The 26931-nt window shown below is 45.6% G+C and overlaps 1 protein-coding gene across 1 annotated transcript in view; it reads left to right on the plus strand.

Annotated features, from left to right (window-relative positions):
* The window catches only part of cux2b (cut-like homeobox 2b), a gene marked incomplete at its 5' end in the record, with an annotated part of 84417 nt that overhangs the window by 27314 nt on the left and 30172 nt on the right, over positions 1-26931 (plus strand). The window contains 2 exons of the mRNA XM_080532114.1: positions 7295-7405; positions 8396-8443. Of these exons, the coding sequence (XP_080388240.1) occupies positions 7295-7405; positions 8396-8443 (159 nt within the window). The remainder of the gene's footprint in view (positions 1-7294; positions 7406-8395; positions 8444-26931) is intronic.

Here is a 26931-nt window from a genome sequence, read left to right on the forward strand (position 1 = left end):
CCATAGGCAAATTGGGCTGCTAGGCCTCGACTAATTGATTGATTGCATGACTTGCTGATACAATCAAAGACTGGCCTGATTTATGGCGATAAATCGATTGATTAATAAGGGACCCGTGATGGAGGGAGGGGGGGAGATCCTGCCATGGCGTTGAGGAGTGGGGGAAAGACACCTTCAAGTCATACATCCGTCTTGCAGCCGTCAGCCATGTTGGTTTAGTGTGGTAATGATATAACAGGTGACATTTACAAAGAGCTGGCTGTCTGTGACCCGCTCCCTAGATTAACCTCCACTTGTTCACATAAGCACATCTGATTAAAAAGATGCGTAGGGAAGTGTGTGTGTGTGTGTGTGTGTGTGTGTGGGAGGGGGGGGGGCAGGGGGGTGAAAAAATTAAGTGTGACTTTTTGGGTTCACTGTTTGCATACATCATTAGAGGGAACACAAATCAATTGCACTTTCCAGGGTAAATAAAAACAAATATTTTGAGCAGCGTAAGGCAAGGGGGCCTCTTGTTGACTCTCTCCAGATTACATTTAGCTCAGTGTTTAAATTCTGATTTACAGCAAGATGGAGCCCATTTCCCTCCACTCGCCTGCCTGCCATCCTGCCTGTCTCCCTGTTCGGAATATGAAATGGAAGTTAAACAGTGTGAATCTCCAGTGTGGGGAGAAGGGCTCTGGACGTGTGGGCAGTGTAGCATCAAATAGATTGTGTTTCCTCCCGTGTAAATGCCTAATGTGTGCGGAGTGCTCTGACACAGATGAATGTAAGGAATTTGCTGTAAAGACTTTACTGCCCTTTTGAAAGACATGGCTGGGAACTGGTTGTGTGGAACAACACTCCCCACTCTCCAGCCCCTAGACACACACACACACACACACACACACACACACACACAGACACACACACACTCATATATACTGTATATATACAGACACACACAAGGACATACACTACATTACATACAGTACAGTACACCCACAATCTCTCTAGCTGGGAACTGGTTGTGTGGAACCCACTCCCTGCCCCCTGTACACACACACAACATGCACACACACACATGCACTCACTCACACACACACACACACACGCACGCACGCGCGCACACACACACACACACACACACACACACACACACACACACACACACACACATATACACACACACACACACACACACACACACACACACACATACATTACACACACATTACACACACCTCCACTGAGAGCAGCTACATGAAACTGTTAAGACTAGTGTGGACATCAGGGATGTTTTTTATTTGCTTTGGGTCAGAAATGGCTGCCCTGGTGATGTGATGTGCAGCATCTTACAAAACCACTTTCTGCTCTGGCAGAGAGCTGTACAGTGTGTACCTTAGAGGAGGCTCTGCTTGGCAGCTACACTGTTTTCTAGAAACAGGCAGTTCTTTTCATTCAGGTTATAAAGATATTTACTAAATAAATGTATTGCTGTTGTAGAGTAAATGGACACAGACTAGAAATTCTCTTTCATGTGTAAGGTTATTTTCAAGTGGCTGCTACACATTCCATAGTATGGTAACTTGGTCTCCAAGCCTTTGTGACAGCGCTCAGAGTCCTCAACCGCTGGTTGAACAGGTTGTATTCCCACTCTCACCGCTCTATTTAGATTAATTTATTTTTGGTTCAAATGCTGGAAAAGGACAAGAAAGTGTGAGAGAGAGTAGAGAGAGAGAGAGTGAAGGGGAGGGAGAAGAAAGGAGCCCCTGTCTCTCAAACAGGTGGCCCTGGTTCATGTCGCTAGGCCCCAGGGGCCACTGGAACTGGAATCTGAGAGAAAGAGGAGGGACGAGTCGCTCAGCTCTACACAGGTGGTGTGAAACACAGCCCTCTCTCCTCACCTGAAATATTCAGATTCTTCCAGCGGCAGCGCTTTGATCTTCCTGCAATCAACAAGGGAAAATGGAGAGAGTAGGGGGGAGAAAACAAACAAAAACAAGAGGAAGAGCAGCACACCTGAGAATGAACAGATTGACATTTCTTAAGAGAGAATAAACAATCGCAGGTTATGTGTGTTGCTCCGCTTCCCTCGTCGTGTTGAAAGTGGGCCAACACAATGATGACTGGAGCTGGAGAGCTTTACCCAGAGTTCTCTCCTTCTCCTCGCTCTGACCTGAATGGTTGGGTTTTCAGACAGAGAAACCTTCCCCCGCAGACCACTCCTCACAGTTTTCACAGTGAAAAGAAAGGCAAAACCAACCACAATAACTTCAACAGCTCTATGTCCAAAAAGTTATTTTGTCAAATTGACAATGTCTCTGTTCTTTCGCACCCTTCGTCATGCCCTGGATAAAAATGTTGTTTGCAAAGTTGATGATTAGACCCATGTTTATTGTATTTTTTCTTTATTCTTGGCTGTAACCAAAAAACTCCTAGTCAGTCACATTCAAACTCTCCATTTGAGCAGATCATTTGGCCTATTGAGATCCTTTCACGTTTCAAGCCACTAGCCTGCTAATGAATCATAGAGAGGCATAATCAGTCAGCATGCGTGTTTCACGGTATGACAATAGACATCCTGATTGTAACCACAGACTTGGGGATGAGGAGAACAATGGCCTGGCCTAATGATGATAAATATGCTGTTCTAATTGGTCTTCATTAAGAACATTCCTCCATAGATAGCAGTTTGAAGTTTCTAATTGAAGGACATTTAAAGGCATTCATATTATTCAAGATAGATACAGCAATGTTTAGAAAAGGGGCTATATTCGAGCTGTATTCTTAATATTGGTTCTGAACCTACGTAGTGTTTGTTTGTAGGATTATAGGATATAGATCATATACAGGAGTAAACATTCTGTTTAATCAGTTGTAGTGAATCAGAGAAACTAGCAATATGTACAGTGTGTGTGTGTGTGTGTGTGTGTGTGTGTGTGTTTGTGTTTGTGTATGTGTGTGTTTGCATGTTTGCATGTTTGCACGTGTGTTTTTAAGAGACAGAAGTGTGTGCGGTACGCTGTGCTTTGGCACATCAAGCCCTAAAACTCTGTCAATGAAGCCGGGTATGACGAATAATGGCTGACAACACCAGTCACACCTTTTGCTGATGGTTGTAACGCTCACACGCCTCTCATCCCTTTGTAAGATTTAGCATGCTGTTTGAAGACAGCCTGACTGACTGGGGATTAATTATTTTGGATGATTTATCAGGCTTACTAGTCCAGGCTTTAGAAGGGTGTCAAAATGAAATGTGATTTCCAGACGTGTGCCTGCGCAACCTATACAGTAGTTGTTATTTTTTCCGACACAGTACTTTTGGCTGTTGCTACTGCACAATGGACAATACAGTACCAACTGTTGTACAAACACAGAGAGAGAGAGAGAGAGAGAGGGGGGGGTAGATCAGCCCTGGTCCAGCTGAATGAACAGGGAGCAGTAGACAGTGGTAGACAGATGGAGCGAGCAGCCAGGTGATAGCGGCCCCCCAAGCCCCCCCCCCCCTTGTCAAAGTCTGTTTGGTGAGCAGAGGTTCCCAGGGCCAGGTCACAAAGGTCAGGCACCCCTCCCTCCCAGCCCCCCCTGTGTCTGGACCAACCACAATAGGCTGGCCGTCTGTTCGTCCCGTTCCTGTCCTGTCCTGTCGGTCAGCCTACGGAGGGCAGATAAGAGATCATCTTGCATCTCTCATATGGACAGAAGCCAACATAGGCTCTGCCCCCCCCCCCCTCCTTCTTCAGTGCCAGTAATAATGTTGAGGCCAGACTAGACTGCAGCGATCGGGGCCATTGATTGTGGTGATTTGATTTATTGATCGATCCCCCCTCTCAAATGTGGCGTCTGAGATGCGGGCTAATCTGAGACTGCTATGGACAATCTTGTGCCTCACAGAGAATAGGAGGTGATAAGGAATGTATGAAAGGAAACTACACTTATCTTAATCACACACTGGCCCCTGTGCTGCCACGCTGTAGCCCCTGTGTGGATGTCCGTGTAGGTGTTTGTGTTCATGTGTTTCGTGTGTGTGTGTGTGTGTGTGTGTGTTTGTGTGTGTGTCTGTCTGTTTGTTCTTTTGTGGGTAAGCTTGCATGCAAACGTGTGTGCGTGTGTGTGTGTGTGTGTGTGTGTGTGTGTGTGTGTGTGTGTGTGTCTCGGTGTACATATGCAGTGGGGGTTGTGAGGCAGTACAGTCACCAGGCAGAACAGAGTGGATCTATAAATTGATGGAATTCAAAGCCTCCAGCATCGATTACCATTATAACCAACAGCAGCACACAGAATGTCTGATTATTTTTAGACAAAGATTCTGTGCTCTCAGCAGCAATTCTGCTGATGCTGTCACACTTTCAGACATCTGCCTATGATTGCAATTAGATGGGATACAAAAAGAAAAATAATACCCCATCTGCATTTTCCCCTCTTTTCCTCCTCTGCACATATTTTCCTCTTTAATTTGTGCTGTCCAAGCCCACTGTGTACAATAGTGATGGTGACTGAGTCTGCCTCGTTGCAGTGTCTTGGTAGTTTTTTTTTCTTAGTTGTCAACATTTTCCACCATGTTTTGTCTTTGTGGAACATCAGAAAACAGCTTACGACCACAGATGTAATTTAGAGGAGTAGGTTTAATGAATCAATGTCAAATGTACTCCACCACAATGGATTGGTTAGCTTCACATTTTGTTCAGAAAACGTTGTACTGCTCCCAGACAATTGTAATTGTATGTTACATGTTTTGTAAGTATTTTCAGCAACAACTTTGGTGGCTACGAATGATTTGTAGAAGGCGTAATGGACTTTATTTTTTTTATTTTTTTTATTGGCTGACATTGATGCTGTTCTAGTGATTTATTTCCGAGCGTGTTTGATGCATTCTATTCTATGTTCCTGAGATCATTGTCCCTACCCCGCTTTGTTGTCGCCATTAGCCTCCATTTTGCTTGTCTTGTTTTCCCCCTCTGTAGAGTCCGAGGGGACCACTCCCTGCAGTCTCCTCTGCAACACACATGTGCATAAATACCTGACCCGCTCAATGCTGTGTGACTGGCTGTCTGTCAGGCCATGTGACAGCTCCTCCACAGACGCTGTCCTCAGCATGGCCGGGGCCTGGGCCTCCCCCCTCCCTCTGGACCGGCCCCTGCTCAGCATCCCCCCTACCCCCCTTAACCACACCCCCAAACCCCCACCCCCCGCCCCAGCGACAGCTCCGCCCTCCCTAGGGTAAACTCATCAATTACGGCCGGATGTTTGACTGGCAGAGGCTTAATGACAGGAGCTCTGTATTGACCCGACTGCCACACGACTGAAAATTCGGTCCCGATCGCCTTTTTAAAAACCTGTCAAATGATTACCGGGAAATTCCTCATATAAACAGGGAATCGAACATGCTTACTCTCCCTCTATTTCAATGTTAGCATATAGAGTAAAGGCTATGTTGTTGTTGTTGTGCTCCCACCGTGGAGTCTCAGGTTTAACATAATACAGAGAAAGACAAGTGAATTCTAGATCTTTTGTTTGAAGAGACTTGAAGTAGGCTGCATTGTGGAGTTGCTCCATCACCTGTCTCTCCAAGAACACCAAACAGGCAAACAGAATGTTCTGCTTCAGTTCCTTCGAGAAAGCTGACTGACACCCAGTTTCATTTGATGTACTGTTGCCCAGGCTAGCCTCTTCCCAGGCAGGCCTGGAAAACGATGGGGTTTCTTTGTTGAGACAACTAATAGTGGGTTAGTGTCTGGTTCCAGTATCCTGTACTGCAATGCTGTTTTGTCTGACAGTGTGTTTTCGTTTTAACATCAGGTTTTGTAGGGGATGGGCTAACAGGGGAGCTAATCTACTGGACTGTTGGAGAAAGTCCTGAGTCAAAGGACACATGTCTTTAGAGCCCTTTGTGTGCCTACTAGTTTGAACAAAGACACAACAGTCGCCAAGGGAGATCAATTAAGATCCATCAAAGGGAGGATTCAACCCCTGTTTTTGGACAGAGAAGATGACCAATCCCAAAATCCAATTTCATGTCAGAAAATGGAAGGGTTAAAAATGCCTTCAATATGAGTAAGAGGAATAAGTTCAAAGTTTCAGATGGAACTAGAGAATCTTTTTGCTCATGTGATAATTTATTAAATTGCCTTTAACTAAAACTGGAGATTAATTAAAACACAGTCAATTTAATTTTCCACCGTCATATATAAAATCACTGTGGTAATTGAATCCCCACTCTCCGGTTTGATATTGTCTCTGTAGTTAAGGGAAGACCGCTCTCCAAGAGAAGAGAAGAGACGACAGTGGAGGGGGGACAAACGTTATGTGGCACAGCGGAGAGTTGGGAGAGCTGGAAATTGGATGAGTGATCAATTCTATTGGATTTGTGGACAGAATGTGGTCCAGTATGAATCCATTGGTTTGATGAAGGGCCGTCTGCAGACAGCTTTGAATATCAGATCAGATGCTGCTAAGGTGGAGCTCTAGTTCATACAACATTGAGTTGTATACATACATAATCAAGTATGTGATATCATCATATGCAGACAAACAAAATACATTGAATTACTTTTTGGGCCCTAATTATACCGATGGGGTATTTTTTAGTTGAATATATTATCACTCTCTTTATCTATTGAAAATCCATCGAAGATCAATGTAAAGATCTGGGGAAACAATGGGGAGGAGATTGGAATGAGGGAGAGACTTAAATTTGAGCTGCTTTATTCATGACAGCAGGAGAGAGTGTGTGTTGTGTTTGAATCTCAGTCTTGGCTGGGCTTAGAATCAGCTCTTCATTTCAGCAGGAAGCTCTATATTTGTTTATAAGGGTATTTGTCAGGTTATTGGGTCTTCTCACGTGACTGCGCTGCCTTGTTTTTCCTCTCTCTCCACTCTCTCTCTCTTCTCTCTCTCTCTCCACTCTCTCTCTGGAGTTCCATGGCCGTTGCAAGCATATTGATTATTTCAAATACTGATTATCTAAAAGGCCTTCTGCTACAGTAGGCATTGGATTTATTTTGGCTTAATTATTTATGGACCAGGGCTTGCAGTAAGTATTACCGCTATAAGATCATGAAGGATTACATTGTTAATATTCAGCAGTGTATTTTTATTTATGTACACTTTAAGCTGTACTGTATGACTGTTGGCAAGGTCTCTAAGTGCTCTCTCCCTCTCTCCCTCTCTCTCTCTCTCTCTCTCTCTCTCTCTCTCTCTCTGTCTCTCTCTCTCACTCTCTCTGTTGCTCTCCTGTCTCTCACTCTTGCTCTCTTTCTCTCCCTCCCATGTCTTCATCTCTCTCTCCCTCTGTTTTTGTCTGTGTTTGTAGAGGGAGCTAAACTCAGTTGCGTCTGAGCTGGCGGGACGACAGGAAGAGAGCGAGCACTCCCACAAGCACCTGGTGGAGCTGAGCCGGGAGTTCAAGAGAAATGTCCCTGAGGTGAGTTGTCAACCCCCACCTCCTCACACATACATACACGCATACATGCACCCACGCACACACACACACACACACACACACACACACACACACACACACACACACACACATGAACCCACGCACACATGCACCCACGCACGCGCGCGCACACACACACACACACACACACACACACACACACACACACACACGCACACATCACGTATAACCCTGAGTTCTGTGTGTCATTCATCTCGTCTCCGCTCCGGTAGGCACACTGACTTGCTCACTGGAAGTGTTTTAGCCCTCCTTACTGTACCTTTGTGCCTGGGATTCTTTATTTATTTCATAATCCGCTTTAGTGCATATCATTGCCGCACAATTCCTTTGACAAGTTAGTGTCATTATCCCCCTCTTCCTCCCCCAGGTCTGTGGCCTCTGTGGAAGTGTACGTTTTAAGGCCAGGTCATCTAAAGTACCACTAGGGTCACAGGGTGCCTCGGATCTCCTGTGTAGACCGAATAAAATAAAATAAAATAAAACCTTATCCGTGGCTGTGTGTGAGTGTGTGACGTAATCCTGTCAGTATAATACAGGTGCATGAGGCTGGATCAGGCTGTCACCACCGTCAGCCCAATCCCCTTACCTGAGGCTGCCTGAGAGACAGAGGATTCAGAAGGAAGGGAGAGGGCTGGAGCCTGAGATGATGCAGACTGGAAATCCCCGCTTACATATTCTCTCACTCCCAACTCCTCAGCTTCACTCCCCTTCATAAGACCCCCCAACCCCCCCCCCCCCCCCCCCCCCACCCTCACAATTCAATACAGAAAGAGAAAGCTGGAGTCTGGAGGGGCATACATTTGGAATCAAACAGCATTTCACATTCTCAGTCCTCCTCCGCATCACAAAGTTGAAGTTGTTGCTGAACTTGTCTGCACTACTCACTAGGGTGACTCTGGTGAAGGCTTTTGTAGTCATGGTGAACCTTTGTTTTCTTTGTCTGTGTTTTAGGAAGTCCGGGAGATGGTGGCGCCTGTCCTCAAGAGTTTCCAAGCCCAGGTGAGTCTTTTTTCTGTGACTCCTTGTCTAGGTTTGACCAGTAGGGCACTGACATCACTTACAGATTTGACACATGTTTACACATCAATACACCCTCAGTAAGACCTACTAACCCCCACTGCAGTACTAGTTTAGTACATCCTGATACTAGAGACAGCTAGTGCTGTATGTGTTGTATGATCTCTACACAGTGAGAGTCTTGGGCCTAGGATGAACGATAGGGAGGGAAGGATAGAAATTCACGGCTGAATTTAAGGACACTTTTTTTTCCCCTTCTTCATGTTACACTTCATCTGATGCCTATTGACTGATGATTTTTCTGTCATACTGGAGTAGCATCCATCTGCCATTAGATGATCAGATATCGGGGCTGCTCATATTTTTCTTGGCCGAGACAAGCCCTCATTTCCTGTTAAGGGTGGTGCATGCACAGTGCCCACTCTGACGTAGGCCATATTGAAAAAGTCATCTGATACCTACAGAAAGGCTCTACTCTAGCCATTAAACCAAGGTCATAAATCACATTTGTGAGCTGCGTTATGGTCCGCAAAGCAGAGGCATATTGAAATGATACCGCAAATATGTTTCCCCCTCTCTCTCTCTCTCTCTCTCTCTCTCTCTCTCTCTCTCTCTCTCTCTCTCTCTCTCTCTCTCTCTCTCTCTCTCTCTCTCTCTCTCTCTCTCTCTCTCTCTCTCTCTTTCGCTCTCTCTTTTTCACTCTCTCTCTTTCTCTCTCTCTTTCTCTCTCTCTCTCTCTCTCCCCTCTAAACTTACCATTAACACAAACCTGAAGGCGGCATCACTAAGTATGAGAACATGAATTGTTTGGTTCTCATACAGTATGTGTTTGAAGTCAACTTGTTTTTATTGGTTTGTGATTTACTATTTCCACTCACCAGTCTGTTTTAGCTGGAGTTAATTAATACAATAATTCTTCAACGTGAGGTTGATTCCAATGTGCTTATTCAATTACTGAGACTGCAAAGTCTCACAAATACTGACATATTAAAGGCTCCTGGACTCTTCCGTATCTTTAGTGTTCTAAACATGAACCAGGAGGATTAGTTGGAGAACTATTGATGTCTAGCTGGGAATCTATGAATGTTTTAATAGTAGATAAAGTAGATAATAAAAAATAATTCCGTTTCGGAGGAGAACATGTCTGCACCATTACTTTTGGCCTGTCTTTTCAAACTCCAACAGATTAGTAAAGTAAAGGGATTGGATCATTTACAAAACTATTCATGAATTTCAGAAACTTTTTGAGGCAATTTTTTCAGTAACATCTTTACTCATCATACCAATGAAAGCCTCTGGTGGTTTCTGATACACTTTGACCTTATTGCTAATGTCAAACAGCTTGTGGAGGCTGGTGAACTTTACCCAGCAGTAGTCTGTGAGGCCTCCGAGTAAGCTGTGGGAATTATACCTGCTGCTGTTGGGGAAAATGCAAGGAAGAGGTGGAGTTGAATGAGTTTGTTTTGCTGTGTGTTTTGGGATACAGTAAAGCTCCCGTACAGCTGCACGATACAGGTGGCATATGAGCCAAGAGAAATGTGTGTGTGTGTGTGTGTGTGTGTGTGTGTGTGTGTCTGTGTGTGTGTGTGTGTGTGTGTGTGTGTGTGTGTGTGAGTGTGTGTGTGTGTGTGTGTCTGAGAGAGATCTGGGTCCTTGCCTCCACCCCCTCCAGCCCCCCCCACAGCCCTGTGGCCCAGAGGAGTCCCTCTTGGTAGTTGGACCGTCATCATGCCACTTCTAAAAGAGAAGTCTCTCCCTTTGAAGTGTTTGCAACATGACAGGTTCTCTTTCTTTTCTGTTTCATTTCTGTTCCATGTACCCCTCCCACTTTCTCTCTCTTCCCTCGTCCGATCTCGCCGTCTAATTATCGCTAACCAGGCGACTGATTAGAAACACGTTGGCGACCTAGTTTTCCGAGGAGCTGAAACGCGAGAAAGGGTTAATCCCAGAGCTGGTGGCTGTCATTGGTCGCTTCCCTCCTTCTTCTCCTTCTTTTTCGTTGCTCTTTTCTTTCTTTCCCTGGAAGTTTGCTAATGAGGTCCCGTCAGAGCTGGGGAGAGGTGTTAATTTGGCCTTGTGAAGTGGGAAGGAGATTAAGGACAGTGAGGGGCTGAGTTTACGGCTTAAAATACACCGCTGTCCTTATTAATCCGCCGGGCCCTGGGAGACCAGCGTTTTTGGTTCTATAATGAACAGTGTCTTATAATGAAGGTAATTTTAATAAAAATTTACTGCAGAGACAGAGGAGATGGTACATGTCTCCATGGTCTCAGGCACACCTTTGGGGCTGGGGGATATGATAGTTATTTCTCAAATATCTGATCACAGAAGAGACAGATCTGTTTGACGAGAGCTGAGCCTCTCACTGCACCACACTGTTCACACAACTTTCACACAACCTCCCCCTGCCATCTGAACATACAGGGAGCAGTCCACACCCCAGTCTACTTGGGCTCCAAGATGCAATTTACACCTCTCTCTCACTTTAGAGTGTAAACTCCCAGAGGGATTCACCTTTCCCCCCCCAAAAAAACTGTGATGGATTAAAAAAAAATATATATCTGTTGCTGTGGACCTCTGGGAGAGCAGATTCCTCACCATACGGCTAGATACTGCCTTGGTTGTTTGGGATGTCAGATTCAAATTAACCAGTCATCTCATTTTTCCCCTCTCCTCTTGAAGTCGTTTGGTGCGCTCAGAAAAAGAAAACAGCAGCCTGGGCCCCTAATTACTGAAACTTGCTTTACAATGATAATCCAAGGAGTAATTTAGCGTGCACAATGAGAGTTGTGGTGCTTGCGCAGATGGAGATTCTGATAAATAGTTTGTAACGTGTAATTAGCGGCTCTGCCGGTTACATACCATTAACCCCTCGAGCTCAGGAATCATTATTGGCCCTCATTATCAACCAGAAAGGTACAATCGAGCTGACTAGACATCAAAAACATCAAACAGCTATTAAAGCACGGCCGACTGGGGGTTGGTGGACACCTGTTTTTGAGTCTAACTGTGCCATCTCTTCCCCTGAGGTTGTGGGAATGATGTGGGGGGGAGACAATGTTTTTGTCTATGTTGCTTATTCTTTAGGAGTATGGAAAAGAGGTCTCTGACAGTGAGATTGTTACACCCCTCCAACTCAACACAGTAGCTGGTGTATTGAGAAAACTCAATGCCTCAAAATGGCTGCTGTTGTTCAATGTTACATCTTCATCATGGACAGAGGTGGTAAAGAGAGGACTGCATAAAGGGGACATTTATTCTTTTCTATTCTATTCTATTCCTATTTCTTATTAAACACATGATAACTGTGGTTTCAACTCAAGATGTATTGATTATCTCTGTACCTATCTAAACTCCTTGCCATACATGCCATACCGTACCTATCACTATCACTGTCACGTTTTTAGATCATGCTTTTATATCTTTATTTGCACTTCTGGTTAGATGCTAAACTGCATTTCATTGTCTGGTACTTGCACTCTGCAATGACAATAACGTTGAATCTAATCTAATCTAATCTAATCCTATCTAAATACATATTCAGGTACTCTAATACCTGAATATGTAGCTCACATCCCAATACCTGAATATGTATCTCAGAACTAAACCAGTTGCTATGATGTCCTACAGAGTAAGACTAGTGTATGTCCTGTTACAGTCCTGCCCAGCAGCACAGTGCCCTGAGCCCAAGCACAGAAGACAGTACCGCCTCTAGGTAGAGACAGTCTTTGATCATCCATCGAGAGGAGACCAGTCCTTCCTCTTTTTTTGATTAATTCCTGGAGGAAATGATAATTTGTCTTGAAATGTATAAATATGTTATGAATAGTGGAATGAATCAAAGAGTAAAGGATGATAATTAATGATGGCGCGGTGTGATAAAAGGCTATGTGTGTTATGACGCAAGTTTCCTCCGTGTCATTATGTGAAACTCCGTAATTACCTTTCTGCACGAGCCAGCGCTTCAGGCGTTGCTGTCGGTGAGAGCGCCGGGCGGTGAGTGAGTCTAGCGGTCATAAAGCTTTCCCCCCCCCTGCCTAATTGTCTGAAGGGGCTCTATGGCACTTTCAGAGATGAGGGACTGCGCCGTTTGTAAAAGTGCACGGCCATGCTCTCACTTTGAATGCCTCAATGAAGACAGATCTTCATCATGGGCTAAATTGGCTGGTTATTAGGTGCAGATAGGCTGATTGGACGGTTAACCCACATGGGTGGGATCGGGGGTTTAGTTAGCAGAACCATCGCAATGCAGATATCTATAAATGGTTTCAGCGGTGTTCTTGAGTGTGTGTAACTTCCAATTAGTATAAAAAATCCCCATAAAGTCAGGTGATACCATAAAACTCACCGGCTGAGACATATTCTGAGATATCTTTATACAGGTATCTAGCACTCCCACACTCCCCAATCTGGCTGGAGCCGTCTCTCTCTGTCCCTGCCATAGCCTGTCCATACCCAGGCCTCTATATGCGACGCAGGGCTGCTGAAGACTCTCTAATGCTGTCTCCACCTCAGCTGCCACAGGCTCATTGAACACCAGCCCAGGCCCTGGATCTCCAGGTTATTTCGTATTCACAGCACGCACAAGCTTCTACCAAGCCCATTGTAGGGAACATAATGGGCTCTGGGGCCATGTAAAGCTCAGGCTCTCTGTCTCTATACTCTTGGTTTATCACTCGTGTCCTCTCTAGAGCCACGGTAGAGAGAGAGAGCGAGAGAGAGAGAGAGAGAGAGAGAGAGGGGTTCTGGACTTCAATAGGAGCTTATGCCTACACCTCACACCTCATACCTCCCGCCTCTCTCCTCCAGAGGTGCTGCGTTGTCTCCTAACCTAATCCATTGCAGCGCCAGTGCTTCCATCAAGTGACATGATCCTGTTATTTGTTTCTGTCATTACTGTAGCTACATTACAGCTCTCGTGTAGGCATAATAAGCTTACATGTGTTACCTGAGAGGACCAGTGGAATCTCGTTCATTTTCGCCACGGGGGGATAGGGTCATGCGTCATATTGTCTTTCCGTCCAGTTCGCCAATCTGTGCGTTGGGACAGTGTGTCATGTAGGCATTGTCTTTGGTGCTGCCTTTTCACACTGGCTATCGGCACTGCTGCAGCTCTGCTAATACAAAAGTCCATACACAGACACTGAGCCACGTCACAGGAGACAGGCCAAAAGTTGAGATCTATGACTCCCCTGGCTTGTCTTCTCCCGTCATGACTGATGGTTTGATTCCACAGATTGTGTCTGGGCCTGAAATCCCTCATCCCGCTCCATCAGCCTCCCAGTGTCTGTCTTATCCCACCTCTCAGGGTTCTGTGTGTGTAGTGTGTGTGTGCAGTATGATCACATTTTATGGTGTGTTGGTGTGTTTGTTTTCCTGTCCTGACTGATGCCCTGTCGGCACGTCCCAGTTGGAGGTATTCTTCATTATGGAAGCGTGTTTATAGCCAGAGATGCACACCAGGTAAAGAGGGGACGGTGGAGGAGTGTGTGTGTGTGTGTGTGTGTGTGTGTGTGTGTTATAAATAGGCACTTGCCTCTCTAGCCATGTGGAATTGATGTGTTTCAGCACATTCTGCTCTGCAGTGCTCAGTTTAATTTCTACAGTCCTGACAGCACAAACCTCCGAGCCCGGAGACGTCATGCCTGACTGCCGCTACTGTGCAAATGTTAGCCATGTTTGAGGACGGACGCACGCAGAGTGTCTGCACTGTTCTTATTGGGCGTCTGACTACCCATACATCCGCTGCTCTAAACCCCTGTCACCCTAACCGACAGACAGGCTCTCACATTCCCTCACACTCCTAGCCCGCCCTTCTGTAAACAGGCATCCTCTAGAACACCTACAGTAACTGATTTTACAGGCAGTCTCTGAGACACCTAACTCACTCTAGCTTTAAACGGTCAACTGACTTGTTCTTGAATCTGACAAGCATTAGCCCCCCCCCTCCACCCCTCTTCCCCAACCCCACAACCCTCCTCCGGCAAACCAGTCTGAGAGCAGCAGCAGTGGGATGCTCTGACTCCTGGCTCACGCTCAGCTGCTGGCAAGAGCACAGTCAAATTAGCCAATAAAAATGTGTGAAATTGGTGGCTCTTTGCCGGCGAGGACATGCCAGGAGAAATAAACATCAGTGCTCGTACAACCAGGAAAAACCCATGTGAGGCGGAAAAGGCGGAACGGCAGAGCTGCTCCGGCAATTCCACGGCATGATTCTGTGATTCCAGGACCCGAGTCAAAGTCACAGACACAGTCAGAGACAGGGAGCTGAGTCGGTCTGTGGTACATCAGCCTCAGAGGCACAGCTTGAGATCTATCAGTTGCAGCAGAGTCACAGAACATGAGCTGCTGTCAGAGCAGAACCAGTCCTCCAGTGTGGGGTTGAAGTGATTTAATTCCCTCTGTGGTGTTCCTCAACTGAAGTGGAGATCCACCAGTTTTCTGTTTACATTGTCTTGGGCTCTGAAGTGAAGTCAGATTTCAGCAGAATCTAAACATACTAATTAAATATCATAACTTTCTGAAAAAGGCTTTCCTAAAGGTAAATTTTAATTTAGACTTCAAAAGAGCCAAGACTTTAAAGTAAATCTATTGTTTTTCATTTAGACTTGCAATTTTCTCCCCTCTTGCGAAAGCCGCCGTATGTAGTTATGATTGATCTGGTAATTAAAATATGCAGAGAGGGAAAAATATTAACTGCTCCTTTTTTCGCTCTCTTTTTGTTTTAGAAAACAGCCAACACTTTTTTTTTTCTTTCCTGCACAGATAATTAAATTTCACACATTGATGTTCTTTACACAGCATTCATCGGCCTCATTATTTTTCCATTTTCATCTTTCTAGTGGGAGATCGATAGATTGATAAAATGATGGAGCCTATCTTAAATAATGCAAGAAGAGAAAAGTTACACTAACTTTGCTGCTGGCTAAGTGTTTGAACTTTCAAATCCTCTTTTCTCCTTTCAAATTATGTTAAATATCCCATGAAGGTAGACCTCAATATCTTCCACTCTAGGGTTAAGTCATTTATTTGTATTCTTCCCAACATGCAGATTTCTACACATACAGTGTATATATATATACTGTATATAGGATGATGCTTGTCAGGGCTAATATCCCAAACTATAAAGAAACTAGCAATTCAGAGAAAGACAGCGTAAAGTAGGCCAATTAGTACCTAGGGAACATTTTGCTAGGAGAGATAGCAGCTCAAAATGTCACACGCACGGACCGATTGTTTATAATGTGACCTGACAGTTTGGGTCTCTTTAATATGGGATTAACTGCAATACTAATTAACATGTGGTAAAATTAAAGGAACTCTTGCTGCTGAAAAAGAGAAACAGGAAGGGCCACCTTAAGTTTGAGCTTTTATCCTGCAGCTTTAAAGGCTAGCATTGTTTTCCTCTCTAAAATGTCATTCTTATAAATCGAATGGTACTATTCTATGTATCTACAATTTAAATAAAAATAATATAGAATATAGAATATCTCCCTTAAAGGATCTAAACACAAGCGCCATAGCACTCTTTGCTTTTCTCACAAACAGATACTGTATGTGTGTATTAAAGTCCCCATTGCAGTTCTCCCCTGTGTCTCCCTCCCTCCCTCTGTTTCATCAGCGAGGAGTAAAGTGGCGATAGTGGCCTGAAGAGAAAGTTAAAAAAAAAGTAAAAAGAAATCTTCAATTAAAGCAGCAACTCTGCATCTCCCTGTGATTCCTCTGCAGTCGTGAGTTTGGTCCCTGTAATTGGGTCTCGGTGGATTAGTGGGAGAGTTCCCGCTCTTCAGCATGAAGGGCCTAGCCCGGAGAGGGGCTGATGGGACAGCCAAGGGGAACAGCTGCTGATGTTGGGGCTCTGGCTGGCAGTCTGACAGCACTGGCTGGGAGAGAGACGGAAGGGTCAGCTGGAGCTCGATAGGGGGACGCGTGTGAACACGGAGCTTGGACACTTGTCACTGTTTACAGATGGACTGTGTTATTCATTTAGTCAGGGACATAGCTGGTTCAGTTGTGTGACATGAACTGATATGGTGGATAGTGTCCTTACTATTCACATACTTATGCACATACTATTTTATTTCCTTTGTGAAAAAAGGTGTATCTACTGTATGTGTGTGTGTGTGTGTGTTGTCCAGTGAGAGACATTAAGGTGGGCTGAATGTGCAGTGAAATCCTGTGATGTATCTTTTTTTTTTTACGTCTTATATTGAGACATATCTCTACCCTTTCACCTGAAGGGCAGCCAGTTATTCCCCAACTAAATTAGCCAGCATCTGTGAGCAGACTTCTACCAGCACCCCTTAAGACAAACACAGACTCACACATGGACACATAATATGCGCACGAGGAAGCGGACGCACACGCACACACACACACACACACACACATGTACACACACACACACACACGCACGCACGCACGCACGCACGCACGCACGCACACACACACACACACACACACACACACACACACACATACACACTCTTTCACTGTTTTCCAGGTTGTCTGTTTTCTCTGTTGAGGGTTGGTGGTAATTGCAAGCATCTTTGCCTGCCCCTACCAGAGACCCCAGCCTGGGGGAGGCTGTGACTCTGATCTCCACAGACAGACAGACACTGCCTAGCACATACACAGCCAGACACTGCCTAGCACACACACAGCCAGACACTGCCTAGCACACACACAGACAGACACTGCCTAGCACACACACAGACAGACACTGCCTAGCACACACACAGCCAGACACTGCCTAGCACACACACAGACAGACACTGCCTAGCACACACACAGCCAGACACTGCCTAGCACACACACACACAGACAGACACTGCCTAGCACACACACAGACAGACACTGCCTAGCACACACACAGACAGACACTGCCTAGCACACACACAGCCAGACACTGCCTAGCACACACACAGACAGACACTGCCTTGCACACACACAGACATACACTGCCTAGCACGCCAGGCCAAGAATACCATACTTAGGCTTGTGTGTACTTGGTCAGGTCTCATATCCTATGTTTTAATATGATACTGTTGTTTTATCTCGACCGTGTACTAGTTTTTATTTGATTAGTTTTTTATTTAGAAGTTTTTTTATTTTAGTTAGTCGCTTTGGAGAAAGGCGTCTACTAAAATGCCCTGAATGTAAATGTAAAATATACCAGTATGTGTTGATGTTGAACCCACTCTAGCGGTGCTGTGAGCTCGGGCCACGGCGCTCTGGACAACGTCTCCTGTACGGTATACACTCTTCCCTAATGAAATGTCTTTGTAGAAGTCTGGTTGCGCTTGCCTGGCTCAGGACAAGGTGACAAAAAGGGAGACGACACATGGAGAACAATAATAGGAGATTTATTAAAGAATAATATGTTAAGTGGAAAGAATGATAAAGTAAATCATAACAACAACCAAAAAGGCTGCTGGTTGACCAGGAAGAGACCGAGTCCATCAATTTGACCCCCTCTTAAAGTTCCTGGGACAATCAGGATGATCACCTTCACCTGTGCCCATCAGGAACCAAGAGAGAGGGTCAACAAGACAATAGATAATTGGCGCCCACTGGTGGTACCAGTGTGGATCGTCACATCCCCCCCCTTAAAACAGAGGCCTACTAAAAAGGTCTCTGCTAATTTGTTTCCCAGATTACAAATAATACAAATAATAACAATAGTTTATGGCAACAAAAAAAACGGTGATCTCTGCCACACAGCCTAAACGTCAAATCCCAACCTCCCCTACAACCTGCCCACCCTCCAGCAATTCCTGGTACCTGGAAAAGCTCTATTTAAGGAGGGAGGAGCAAGAGAAAGAGAGATTAAGGACAAGAGTTTTAGACCGGCAGCATTGATTCACCTGGTAAGGCGCTGGCTCGGACTCTGCAAAGTATGCAAAAAGGTCAGGGGGTTATGATCTGAACAAACAACCACTGGATGAGACCCCCCCCTTCCCACATAAACATCAAAGTGCTGCAGAGCCCAAACCAGTGCCAAACAGAAAACAAACAGTACTCAAACAATAACACATAAATCAGCCAATGTCTCATGGTCATGGACGCAAAACACCGTCTCCAGGTCCACTCACATCCTCCTCCCCTCCTGCTGCCACCACAGGAGTGGACGGAGATGGAGACACCCCATGCACTGTGGTCTGTGTAGACCCTCTACGGCTAGGGGCATCGATCAAATAATTCTGTTCGGACACCTGTCGTACAATAGAGTAGGGACCAGTAAATTTTGCCTGGAAAACTGGGTCACTCACAGAACAATCATTATGAGGAAGCCATTGACGAACCAACACATCCTCCAAGAGAAAACAACCACTTTCAGAGCTCTCCAGCTCATCCTTAGGCTTAATCCCACTGAGCAGCAGCTTCAGCTCAGGATCCTCCTGTTGGGCTAAAATCAACTCACTCCGAGACAAAGACGGCGGCAGATCTGGTAACTGAAAAACAGAATTGTCAGGAGTGAACTTATCAGACTCTTTACCATCATCAATTTTAGGGTCCATGCAACTCATAGCACGAGTCATGGCGCAGGCAGTAAAAACCTCAGGAAACTCCTTCACACTAAGGTCGGGTCCTGTTGGTCGTGTAAACCCAGAACTAACTACCAGAGGTGGAGGCACATCACTCCACACTCTTCCTCCAGCCAGGTTATTTCCCAAGATGACGGCCACACCCACCACAGGCAGAGAGGGTCGAACACCAATGGTCACTACCCCCTGGACCAGATCAGAGCAAAGCTCAATTTCATGCAAGGGGACAGACAAAGTCTGCATCCCCATCCCTCTAATCAAAACGCTGGTCCCCACACTTGACTCCTGAGAGAATGTTAAAACCGATTCCAATATAAAAGATTCTGAAGCCCCCGTATCACGAAGTATCTGGACAGGCACTTTCTGTGGGCTTCCCACCAGAGAAACGAAACCTGTAGTAATAAACGGGCCAAAATCAGGATCCTCCTCGCTAATCTGTATGGAGGCAGAGCCCTGTAGTGCCACCGCCAACTCAGTAGCCGCAGGTGGGCTGGGTACTGAGGATGCCATCACCCCTGGTTTAAAGGGAGACCCCTCGGCAACCCCAGACACTCTTACTCCTGCCCCACAAGCATGCACTGCAAGAGCCAACGGTCTAACAGAGCCCCCCTTCCCACTGTAGGTTTTCTTTCCTTTTAGGACAGGACACTCCTGTTTCCAGTGACCCTTCTCAAGGCAATAATTGCATGTCGAGTTAGGATCTACTCTACTCTGACTGCCATGCTCCGACCTTGAAAAGGGGACAGAATAACCAGGACCTTCGTTAGGGAATTGTGTACGATTTACCAATAGGTCAGTCACGGTCGGATTTTGTCTACGGCTCCCCTCGCTACGAAAACGATGTTCACCAAACTGACTCTTATTAGTCAGTACAAATTCATCTGCCAACACCGCGGCTTGACCTGCTGTTTTCACCTTGTGTTCGTTAACGTAAGTGGCAATGCGATCAGGGACAATGGTTTTAAACTGTTCCAGAATAATCAAATTTGCCAGATCCTCCAGAGTATTCACCTCTACCGCCACGCACCAACGATTGAAATGGCTGGTTAGTTCTCTTACAACCTCAACATGAGTTTGTTTGTCATGTTTCTTCCATTGTCTAAACCGCTGTCTGTAAGCTTCAGGAACAAGTTCATAAGCCCTAAGGATAGCGGCCTTAACTGTATCATAATCTTTCCTCTCTCTACCATTAAGAGCAATATAAGCTTCCTGAGCTCGGCCAATAAGCACACTCTGTAGTAATGCGGTGCGGTCTGAAGTAGACCAGTCCCTATCGTCGGCAACACTCTCAAACAGTGAAAAGAATACATCAGGATCTTTTTCATTAAACTTTGGCAACAGTCTAACCATGACAGACATATTATCCCTCTTTGAATTACTCGAATCGCCACCTCCACCGTCAGATAACTTTCCCTCAGCAATCAACCTAAGGCGCTCCCGTTCAAGAGCTAATTTATCCAACTCCAATTCCCTGTCCCTCGCACGCTCTTGTGCCTGAAACTCACGCTCTCGCGTCTGCTCTCGCGTCTGAAATTCACGCTCTTGCATCTGAAATTCACGCTCTCGCGTCTGTGATTCCATCTGTAATGCTAACAATTCCTTCTGTTGATCAAATGTTAACTCAGTGGACCCAGATGCAACCCCAACGGATATTTTAGGGACAGACAATTTACCCTTTAGTATGCCCCTATTAATTAACGTAGTCTGTAAAGCCTCCACTACGTCCTGTTTCTTTGCTCGGCCTTTCACCACCTCAAGCTTAACCTCATAATGTTCCACAACCTTCCACAGTTGTTCCTTCGTTAACTGTAACAATCCATCGACCGACGGAGCTGCCACAAACTCCTCAAAAACATCCATAACTCAATATAATCAAATAACCAATATTAACCAACCCTAACAAACGGGAATCTCCCCTCCTATTACAAACTCCTCCTATAAACTACTCCCATATCAGCCATAATCTTCAGCCCATTTAAAGCGAGTAACTGTGCACACATACAAAACAGAAAAGTAACTAACATACTTCGTAAGAGCTGCCCCGCATCTAACTCAGTAATGACTGACTAACCACTCAGCTAGTCTTCAGTGCGTTCACATGCAACTCTTCCACCAAGCAAATGCCTGGTGGCGCCCCCGCGTTCAACACACCAAAAATAACAAACGAAAACAATAAACAAGCGTTAAGCGCTTCTACTCCTAGCACGGGGGTTCACGTATAGCTCTGATGGTATCTAAACCACCCGCCCTACCTATCCTTCTCTGCTTTGCATAGAACACAGCACTCACCAAACTCCAGCCGAAGATCACAGCCAATACCAAGAGTTACGTCCTTGTCAGCACAGTCGGACGGCCAGCTCCCCCGCGTCACCAGCACCCAAACCAACGTACCAAATATACTAAACAATACATTACATCCAATCCAACCAAAACCCAATAACTATAAACAATAACCATGCGGGTCTCCCAATATAGAGTTGGACAAATCCAACAATCCGATCCCGAATATCAACTATGAAAAGGGAGAGAATATTGCTCTCACCAAATTCACTCCCGGACGAGCCCCCAATTTGTTACGCTTGCCTGGCTCAGGACAAGGTGACAAAAAGGGAGACGACACATGGAGAACAATAATAGGAGATTTATTAAAGAATAATATGTTAAGTGGAAAGAATGATAAAGTAAATCATAACAACAACCAAAAAGGCTGCTGGTTGACCAGGAAGAGACCGAGTCCATCAATTTGACCCCCTCTTAAAGTTCCTGGGACAATCAGGATGATCACCTTCACCTGTGCCCATCAGGAACCAAGAGAGAGGGTCAACAAGACAATAGATAATTGGCGCCCACTGGTGGTACCAGTGTGGATCGTCACATTCACTCATGGAGGATGTTTCCTCTCTAATGAGGCAGAGCCTGAAATAGCAGTGGGGTAGCACGGCAGAACCATGACATCCCTGTGTGAAAACCTGCCCAAATCACAGTGGCTGCAGCCTGGGCGTCAGGTTTCTTTATTTATATCCCGGGTGGAATTGTCCTCCACTCTGAGCATATGGAGCCTTACGTAACCTGCAGCAGCCACTAGGAGCTCATGGCGACTCAGACGTAAAGCTCTTTAAGAGGTTTGTTATGTGATTCAATGTAAGATGGATCTCCTGTCTGCACAGTGTATATTTTTCCTTATACAGTACACAGAAAATCTATATTTGAAACAGATTTTCATCAATATATAATACAATTTCTAGACTCTGTGTATCCTGATGTTCTATGCAGAGAGTGATTTATCTGTTCTTGTTTTTTTTGGGGAGAAACTAATTTCATCAGCTGCCCTTGTCTTGTACAACTAACATGAACTTCACATCTCAGCCACCCTGAACCTACAATATATGAGGGATCAGACTGGAAAGCTGTTCATTACAATCATGACATCACATTCTTGGCAAGTGAGGTCAATCAGTGTACATTAACCAAACAGAGCACATTTGTTTTACAGCTTTTAGCACTACGTTGGCACCGGAGGTACATGGGCTTTAGGCTGGCATCCAGCGGGCATGGAGGAAGTCCCAGTGGAGGGGGCAGGGGGGGGGGGGCTAGGCAGGCCTTGGCCAGCCCTCTATCAGACTGACATGAACGGAAGGATGCTAATGCCCCCCATCCCCCAATGAGCCTTGTTTACCAGGCTGCTGATTTATGCTCCTGAAATGGACAGCCACACTCTTGGCTCTCATAAATACATAAAAGCCTCTAAATGATCATCAGGTCGCTTATTAAAACGCTTTATGTACTCATCTGACAGTCACTCACTCCTCTTTTTTGTGCAAGCTAGTTTTGGAGGAATCTTGGCTCACCTCTGAAAAGCACTGCACTGTATAACTTTTTGCGATTAAAGTGTCACTCTAATGCAGTTTTCTCATTTGATCTAATCTATTCCACTATACTGAACAGGAAAGGCTCCACCAGGGTATTGATATCAAGAATCCCACTGTCCTTACTTATGGTACATAATTATATTACACACCTGTATCCTGTGGATATTACTCTATGTCTTTACCTGGTACTAATTATAGTGGATGACGGCACACCTTTATGGAGCCACAGTGATCTGTCATTGACAGGCCCCTTCGAGTTCCATGCTTACCATGAAAGGGAGTGATATCTCTCTGTAAAATATGTATGACATCGAAAAGCCTTAAAGGTTATTACAAATTAATAATGAGTAGTGGGGCGAGAGCAGTAAAAAATAGCCCTCCCTGGGTGTCGTGTTTAAATGTTTAATTTAACACGCTCCAATATAGAGCTGGACTGCCTCTCAGCAGTCTCACCATGCCTGCTGGCCTTGCCCCGCTGTCTGCACGCCGGAGCATGCAGTGTGGAATCTACACACATGCTCATAAGAGTCTGGACGCTGTATCAATAATCTGTTTGGTTTTCTCTATCGATTCCTTAATAAGAGACTGTGCCTTATTTTCTGTGCCTTATTTTCACACTTCTTACAGCATACTATATTTAAAGCAACAAAAAAAAAAAGCAAAAAAAAAGCGGAGGCTTCAGTAAGGCTCTTCAATTCTCTGTAGGTTACAAGACACAGAAAAGCTCTCTCTCAGAGTATTCCTCTGAAGTACCTTGAATCATTGCCCTGAACACCTCACGTTAATGTCTGAAGACACTGTACAAAATTGCCTTGTTTATGCCTGTAATGTAAGCTGTCTGTTCCGGTGTCGCTCATTCTCAGTGGAACCGGCGATGGTGGCAGCCGAGTCTGGAGTGAATTTGCCGGGCGACTACCTGGGAAACATCAACACTCATTAATTATGTAAAACTCTCCTCACAGTGGGAGCTGAGAACTGCATACAACTGCAGCGCCGGCTCCTATTAGAGTCAATGTACTCCACAATGAGCCCCTGTTGCCTGGGGGTGTGGAGGGATTATCAACCTCAAACCGCCCCAGCCCCCCACCTTTCCGATTACACACAGACACAGACACACACGCACACACACACACACACACACACACACACACACACTCAATATTGCAGTTATATGAAGTTTTGCTGAAATGTGCTGGTGTGTTTATCCGAGGAAGAGAATGAGATGAGCCTCTGCACTGTCTCTCTCTCCTAGTCGCCCCATCATTCACCTCTCTCCTCTACGGTTCCTGTTATTTGTTTTTTTTCTACTGCAATTGCTATTTTTTTTCCGGTATTCACAATCAGATGAGTGAAAAAAGGAAATGTGACAGGACAAATGATATCTGTTACTAGTCGGGAAGGGTAGGAAACTGACTGTTTCCTAGCTGATAGTGCCATCACCAATGCTGCTCTAAGGAAGTACAGTATTCTCATTGTTATGTGTAACATGATGAATTAAGACCTGTCATCAGCTTCAGCAGTCTTAACCAGGGGAGGCTGGTGGAGGTAGAAATCTGTGTTTGATATAGTACCATTTCTCATCCTTCGATTTCTACCTCCCCCAGCCTCCCCTGGTCTTAGCAGATCTCCTCCAAGCAGAGATCACTATTGATAGTTGATTTTCCAACATTTTCTTTTCAACTTTGTCTTAGTTACGATCAATTTAAAAATAATAATTATACACCTGGTTTCACCGGCTTTGTTACATTCTTTTTTTCGTTGTTTCTCTCTACCTGCAGATGATTCTTGTTAGGAAATCTCCTTCATTTAGCCTTTCTTTCTCAATGCAAGCAGCTAACGTTTGGACGTGAATCTTCTGAGGGCCTCCATTCAGCGCTCGTTCATCAGCCGCTGTTCTTTGAGCGGATGCGGGTTTGGCATGATGTTCCTCCACACGGAAACAAAGACAGAGCTGACACCTGTAATTAATTAGGCTATTATGCATTCTGCAATGATAATTGCCTCACTGGAAAGTCACCAGCCTTCTGAGAGGGAGAGAGAGGAGAGGTGGCTGGAGAATGCTATCCATCTTTGGCGGAACGCTCTCTCTTTCTGTCTCTCTCTCTTCTCTCTCTCTCTCTCTCTCTCTCTCTCTCTCTCTCTCTCTCTCTCTCTCTCTCTCTCTCTCACCCTCTCTCTCAGCCGTGCTGTCTCACCTTGACTGGTGTAGTCAGGGGGAGAGAAACATTGTCAACATGTGTCTGAGGGAGAGATATGCAGCTGTGGCCTCCCCTGTGCCAAGCAAGGGTGCCACTGGTGGTGGGTGTCAGGGGGTCCACTCCTGCACTTCAGGCTGTCACACCCCACCCCAACTATGCTACCCCATCTGCTGTGGGCACTCCAGAGATCTGGGCAGTCTCTTTGTCTTCAGAATCATGCCACCTCATAATGTGTACCTCCTCTCTCCATAACACATCTCGACTTTACCTACTCCATCCAACCCTACTATACTATCCTACTACATTTCCCATATTCTCCTCTATAGTCTTTCACCCCGTCCCCATCTCCCTATGAGTCCCTCTTCAGTGAGTTCCCCTCCTCTCTTTCCCCATCGTGTCACAAAAGATTTGTGCTCCTCTTCAGCAGACACATGTTTCCCCAACCTTAAGGTCACTTAAGCACTTCAAACATTCTGATTCCTCACTGTCTCAAAGAAGTAAGGCCCTTTTGTCTTTTGAACTACAAAGACACTCAGAAAAGAATAGTTTTTTTTCTGTCCTGCCTTTGTCTGACTCCCTTCTATCTCTCCTGCTTTGACTTTGCCTGTGACTTTGAGGTGTTAAAGCAGAGGCTTGTGTTGAGTTTGTGTTTAGAGGAGACGGGAGGCAGGCAGTGCTATCTGTGGTAGGGTGTTGGGGACTACATTGTGCCTTTGGTAGTGGGATGTGGCAGACACCTGCAGGAAGGCAGAGCCGAGTGGGGCTTTGATGTGAGTTTAATGCCGTGCCGTGTTCTGTCTCACACGGAGCTCCCCGTGCTGTGTCCATCAGGATTACTGCTGCTCAGGCTTGATCTGCTGGAGATCTGCTCACATCTCTGCCTCTGGCATCGTTACCGTAACGCTCCCTCGCTCTGTACCAGGGATACTGCTGGAGGCCTTTCTTGTGAACATCTGTTCATTTTTCACAAAATGTGGCTGTCCAACCCTAGTACAGGCGTAACCTATCGATCGGTTCATGAATTCTTTTCACAGTGCCATCTCACCAAATGACCACAGTGTGCTGTTCGGGTTTCAAGTTTCAAGTTTTATTGTTACGTCACCTGTGTCACGCTGCTGCCCGGCTGGTATTCAACCTCCCCAAATACTCGCATGTCACCCCTCTCCTTCGCACCCTGCACTGGCTCCCGATAGCAGCTCGCATCAGATTCAAGACCCTGGTGCTTGCATACCAGGCAGCTAAAGGGACAGCCCCTGCCTACCTGAAGGAAATGGTAACCCCCCAAACCCCTGCCCGCTCACTCCGCTCCTCCACCTCGGCTGGCCGACTGGCCCCACCTCCTCTACACAGCAGTCGGGCTGCCCGATCACGTCTCTTCACAACACTGGCTCCCCGCTGGTGGAATGAGCTCCCCACGGCCGTCAGAACGGCTGAGTCACTACCCATCTTCCGTCGTAGACTGAAGACCCTTACATCTTGACTGCTCCTCCTGAGACATCTTCTGACCCTCACCACTACGTCTCCTAAAGACACCCGCTTTCCCCTCTACTGTGTCCCTAAGAACTTCTATTGCCCCCCTTGTACTGTTTCTCAGTTTCTCCAGAAAAAAAAAAATATATATATATATAATTTTAGTAGAAGGCGATAGGGAGAAGGTTTTTCCTTCTATCAGTGGCCCCGGGCCCGAGCTAGATTACTCTTCCTGCAACGAATGGTGGATTGCTGATTCACATGCTTAGTATTCAAATGTATTGATTGTAAGTCGCTTTGGAATAAGGCGTCTGCTAAATGCCAAAAATGTAAATGTAAAACATGTAAGAGAGTCACATTCTTAGGCTTTGGCTCTTTGACATTGC

This window comes from Nansenia antarctica, assembly GCF_963989245.1.
Source record: "Nansenia antarctica genome assembly, chromosome: 5".
NCBI lineage: Eukaryota > Metazoa > Chordata > Actinopteri > Argentiniformes > Microstomatidae > Nansenia > Nansenia antarctica.